This window comes from Prionailurus viverrinus, chromosome C2, assembly GCF_022837055.1.
Source record: "Prionailurus viverrinus isolate Anna chromosome C2, UM_Priviv_1.0, whole genome shotgun sequence".
NCBI lineage: Eukaryota > Metazoa > Chordata > Mammalia > Carnivora > Felidae > Prionailurus > Prionailurus viverrinus.
The window spans coordinates 34,921,064-34,927,063 of NC_062569.1; the positions used below are offsets into that span (position 1 = coordinate 34,921,064).

Consider the following 6,000-nt stretch of genomic DNA (forward strand, 5'->3'; position numbering starts at 1 on the left):
GTAAAGAACCCATACAACTCAAGAACAAAAAAATAAAAAGTAATAAAAATAATCATCTACTTAAAAATAGGCAGAGGTTCTGAATGGACATTTTTCCAAAGAAGACTACAGATGACCAATAGGTACATGAAAAATGTTCAATGTCACTAATCATCACAAGTCAAAACCATAATGAGATAGCACCTTACACCCATTAGAAGGGCTAGTATCAAAACGACAAGAAATAACAAGTGTCAGTGAGGATGTGAAGAAAACAGAACCCTTGTGCACTGTTGGCTAGAATGTAAATTGGTGAAGCCACTATTGGAAAACAGTGTGGAGGCTCCCCCCGCCACCCACCCCCCCACACCTCTGCCAGAATTAAAAACAGAACTACCATATGTATGACCTAGCAATTCCACTTCTGGGTATTTATCCAAAGAACAAGGAAAGCACCAACTTGGAAAGATATATACACCCCAATGTTCACTGTAGCATTATTTACAATAGCCATGACATCGAAACAATGTATAAGTGTCCACTGATGGATGAATGGATAAAGAAAACATATGTAATATATGCATACTATACATATAATATTCCATTGTATATATGTACATAATACATATTGCATATATTTATATATAATATTCCATTGTATACACACACAGGAATATTATTCAGCCATAAAAAAGAATGAAACCTTGCCATTTGTGACAACATGGATGGACCTTGATAGTATTATGCTAAGTCAAATAAGTTGGAAAAAGACAAACACTATATGACCTCACTTGTATGTAGAATCTTTAAAAAAAAATAAACACACACACACGCTAAACAGCTCAAGCTCATACATTCAGAGAACAGATCGGTGGTTGCCAGAAGCAAGGGGTGGGGATGGGCACAATGGATGGAGGAGGTCAAAGGGTACAAACTTCCAGTAATAAAATAATTAAGTCCTGGGGATATAATGTACAACACGGTGACTAGTTAATAATACTGTGTTGTATATAGAAAGTTGCTTAGACCTTAAAAGTTATCACAAAAAAAAAATTACTCTAACCACGTATAGCGATGGATGTTAACTAGACTTACTGTTGTGACCATTTCACAATATATACATATGCTAAATCATTATATTGTACACATGAAATTAACATAACATTATTTCAATTATACCTCAATAAAAAAATTGATTTCTTCAGAGAAAAGTATTTTGGCAATAGTATTAGTAAATACTAGATGAATGGGATGTGTGATCAATATGGGTTATATCCATGTCCATGAAGGCCTTTGGAGGCAAATGGGAATATTTATAACATTTTAATGGATTTAAAGTTATAGGAACCTAACATACTTAATTAGGAACCTAACTGATGCATTACTTAGTAATCTAATACAAGAACCTAATTCTAATTAGAACAATTTTAAACAAAAATTAAAATACTCTTGAGTCAGAAAATGCTAACAGTTTAAAACAGCTTTTTTCAACCTGGATTCATCTACACCACAGACAAGAAAATGATGTGAATAAAGTTTTCTCAATTCTCCCAAGAATACTTACCATTCTAGAAAAAAAGTTAATTCATTATAAACAGTGATACCTTTGGATTTAGTCTTAATTCTCTCTTGGACACAGATTGGGGAAGGCTGATTTAAAATGTTTCCCCTTCGACAGGTTTTAAACACAACCGAAAAGTTTATTTGGCAAGTTGAGTTACTGCGGAATCTTTATTTCTGTAATCTTCCAGAATGATCATGAATGGAACAGAAATTTAAGGTTACTTTTCAACACAAAATGAAGATCACTAGATATTTTCAGCAGAGATAATTTTCTGAAACAAAGCAAATGCCTCACAAGGCTTTTATTCATCTACTACTTCCAACCCTGTTACCACTTCTATACACGCCTCTCCCACTTTTAGCAATAACCTAGATCTCTTTACTTTAAAAGATCAGAGTTCTTTGGCTCTTCTCTACAATCACCAAAAAATGTTTCCACTGGTGTGCCTTTCTCTCCATCTCAAACTCTCTACTGTCAAATCACCATCCTGACACTTCTTGGTCATTCAGGGAAGCAGGACTTTTTACTTCATCCTTTTCTCAATTTTGCCTCATTAATTTGCATGACAAATTTCAACTCCTTTTGCTGGTCTCTTCAGAGTGAACAAACATGAAATGTCTATTGTGTGCCAGGAACCACAGTGGGGGCTTTCACCTAAGCCAGCACATCTCACACTTTTCCTCTAGCAAATGAGGAAATCCATCACTTACAAACTGTATATATTTTACCACATGGATGTTTAATGATTACTGAGTAAAAGTGATGCTATGGAAAGTTGGGCCGGGGGACTAAGCAACCCTAGAATACCTCCAAGTATCCCTAATTCACAAATCCCAGTTTAAAAAGCACATATGAAATCTCTTGTTACATTTCTCCCAACATTTCAGTGACTACTTTGAATGAGACACTGTATTAGACACTCTAGGATACAAACACGAGTAAGATATTCATACTGTACCCTTCATTCTAAATGCCTCCATTTTCCAAAAACTGGATGCATTTGGGACTCTTTTTTTTTTTTTAATGTTTATTTATTTTTGAGAGAGAGAGAGACAGACAGACAGACTGTGAGCAGGGGAGAGAGGTAATGAGAAGGGGAGACAGAGAATCCGAAGCAGGCTCCAGGCTCTGAGCAGTCAGCACAGAGCCCGACGTGGGGCTGGAACTCACGGACCGCGAGATCGTGACCTGAGCCGAAGTCGGACGCCCAACCGACTGAGCCACCCAGGCGTCCCCATTTAGGACTCATCTTAAATGCTGCTGCCACCAATAAAATCTTTTGGATTACCTTAGCCAGAACTATCCTTTCCTAAGGGATCTTACAGAAGTTAATTTTAACCTTTAACATTTGTATACGTATCTCTTTTTGCTTTATAGAGTCGATTCTTCTTAAGGGCAGGGTCATTGCTTTACTCGTGTCTTTACCTCCACAGCATCTTCTATATTTGGATATGGGGTTTTAGGACAGATGGTATAATCCAGGTCTAGGGGATTATGCTGCACCCAAATTTCAGTTCTGCCACTCATTTCAAATATGCAATAACGGGCAAGTTTACTTAGAACTTCTCTCAGGTTCGACATTAAGAAAAACGGGGATAATACTTTTATCTACGTCTTAGTGTTATGAGAATTAAATTCAGTGTTAAGCAGTTAGAATAGTGCGTGGCCTATCATAACCGCTCCATAAACACTTCTTATAACTCATTCTCCCAGCTGTTGAAAGACTTAGGAAGCAAATGATTAGCAAATTGCATGGGCACATAATAAACACTCTATGGTAAACAAGTGAAAAAATAAGTTCGTATTTGTATCTCATAAAAAAGATTTTAAATGTATTAAAGAATGAAGGATATTTCGTTAGAAAATGTCCATTACTGAAAGCGCAGCAGATCCCAGACCAGAGCGGATCATTGGCAATATGAAGTAGGATCATTAAGAGACCTGAGATCTTGTTCCGGGGCCCTTAACCTGGGGACCCAACGAAGTTCATGGATAAGGATAGGGGAGAGGTGGTCTCTAGGAAACCCACTGAATTTTTTGCAACGCTGTGTGCTTCTCTACCCATTATCCATAACTTTCACCTGTTTCCCTAAGGACTCAACCTCTGCTGTAATCCCAACACTGCCTCAATTAGCTTTTTACAAACTTTTTTTTTTTACCGCAATATACAGATTTTGTATTTATTAATCCCAAAGTTCTTCAAGCTCCAAAATCTCTGAACCTATGCTCCAACACAAGTAAAAAGTGGGGGGAGGTGCGGATAATGTTTAAATACAGAATACCGACTTTCTTACTTTTTTGCAGAAATAATATCCTCACACTATTGTACTTTTTTCCTTCTTATTAGAACACTCTTGGGCAAAAGTACTTTAGGGTATTTTTGAGGGTGAGAATGACAATAAAAAAAGTGCTATCTGTCCTGACTGCCATTCTTACCAGCCACTATACTTGCAAATGCAGAAAAGCACACCAGTTTTATAAGCAACATCCTAACCCTTCTTTGCCCCCTAGAAACTTAAACTGGGATGCCAAAGCATTCGAAATTCCACTTTGAACTCCATATACACTTTATTTACCTATTTCAGAGGGAATGCTTTTCTGTTTAAGATCGTCAGTGCGGTCAGCACACGCTATTATAGTAAGAACAAGCCCAACATGAGAGTACGGTCAGCTGCCGCCGTGTTAAGGGCAGAATGAGGTAGTTTTGCCAAAGCCCAGGCACTGCGTCTCCAAACCACCTCAGATTCCTGGGCCCCACCGCCGCCGCCTCCCTCAAAAAACTCAAACCGGACCAGGACCCCTCAAGGCCTGAGGCGGCGGCCGCATCCGCAGCCCGCACTCCAGCAGCTCAAGGCTGGCCTCAGACGAAAAGGCCCCGCTCCCTCCTGCAGCGTCTGGACCTACCATTGCTCCGTTGGTCAGAGCCCGGGAGCCCGCACTTGCCACCGGCGACGCAGACCCTGAGAGACCCACCGACCTGCTGCCGGCCGACTGACTGACGTGGAACTTCCGGGAGGCGATTCTCGCGATAACGGAAGCCAGGCCGCTAGCGCCTGCGCAAACGCGACGCAGCGTGGACGTTTTCCAACGCCCTTCTCAGTTTCCTAGGCAACGCGGCCTTCTAAACTGTCCGGAGCCGAAGGGTTTGAGAAGGCTGCGTGTGGTCTTTACCACTAAACGAAATGGACTCGAACCCGTGAGGGAGACTGAGAACTAGAAACCGAGAGAGAAAAAAAGATGAGAAAAAAGAAATGCTTAATCCCTTTGGACGCTAACGGCAGGGGGAGCACCGCCGTAGTGGAGTTGTGGTTTGAGGAGCCGCGTCCGCCTCTTCCGACTCTGGCTCTGATGGGCGGGACGGGGAGAGGAGGCGGAGCACGGGTCCAAGGCCTCAGTACTAAGATGGCCTGAGAACTAGGACCAGGAAATTCTCTGCGAGCCCTGGACCGAGCGCCGAGTGAGGCTGGGAAGAAATGGGCAGACTCAGGGCCGGGCTTGAGGCCAATAAGCTTGCAGGGAGGCCAAGAGCCTTCAGTCTGGAGCCCCCAGGAGATAGGGACTCCAATCATGCATGATCATTTGTTACTGAGTATCGACTGTGTTATTCATTTATTTAACAAATATTTATCGATCTTCAGCTGTGTGCTAGACCTACTTTCCTCTCAAACCCTTCCATCAAACTGAATTATCTCCATTTGACTAATGAGGAAACTAAAGTTCAAAGAAGTGGCCTGACCAAGGCCACATAGTAAGTGGTGGAGTCGGGATTTCATCCCAGATTCATGTGTCCTCAAAGTCCCGTGATCTTTCTACTACATCAGAGTATCTCTTCATAGAGGTAACTGTAGAAAGGACATGAGCCACAGGTTGCAAAAACTGCGAGAGCGTTTGCCTGTCACTATCCTCCTATATTCCTGCTTTTATTTTGTTTTAAACACCGTGGGCCAAATAAAAACTTGTTACGTTTAAATGAGTACCTCTGGCCTGACAGAAGCCTTGGCTTTTTAAGACCTCTGTATTTTCAGAAAGGCAAGAAGTGTGTGTGTGTGTGTGTGTGTGTGTGTGTGTGTGTGTGTGTAGAAACATTCAGAGAGAGACATGGACTCTGCGTGTCTTTTAGTGAGATCTTTGCTGCTAATGTGATCCCTTTGTGGGCCTAAATTTTCCTGATATTAAAAATAGGTTGTGGCCGCCTGGGTGGCTCAGTTGGTTAAGCCAGAGGACCTCGGCTCAGGTCACGATCTCCCTGTTGGTGGGTTTGAGCCTCAGGTAGGGATCTGTGCTGAGGGCTCAGAGCCTTGAGCCTGCTTCTGATTCTGTGTCTCCCTCTCTCTCTGACTTTCACCTGCTCGCGCTCTGTCTCTCTCTGTCTCTCTCTCAAAAATAAACATTAAAAAAAAAATAGGCTGGATAATCTCTAAAGATCTTTCCATTTCTACTATTCTGTGTTTTTGCAA

At 41.4% G+C, this 6,000-nt stretch overlaps 1 protein-coding gene across 1 annotated transcript in view; it reads right to left on the reverse strand.

Annotated features, from left to right (window-relative positions):
* Nucleotides 1–4,635, reverse strand: part of COPB2 (COPI coat complex subunit beta 2) — a 31,819-nt gene extending 27,184 nt beyond the window's left edge. Inside the window, exon 1 of the mRNA XM_047874741.1 lies at nucleotides 4,448–4,635. Coding sequence (XP_047730697.1) covers nucleotides 4,448–4,450 — 3 coding nt within the window. The 5' untranslated portion in view covers nucleotides 4,451–4,635. The remainder of the gene's footprint in view (nucleotides 1–4,447) is intronic.
* Nucleotides 4,636–6,000: the final 1,365 nt, after the last annotated feature.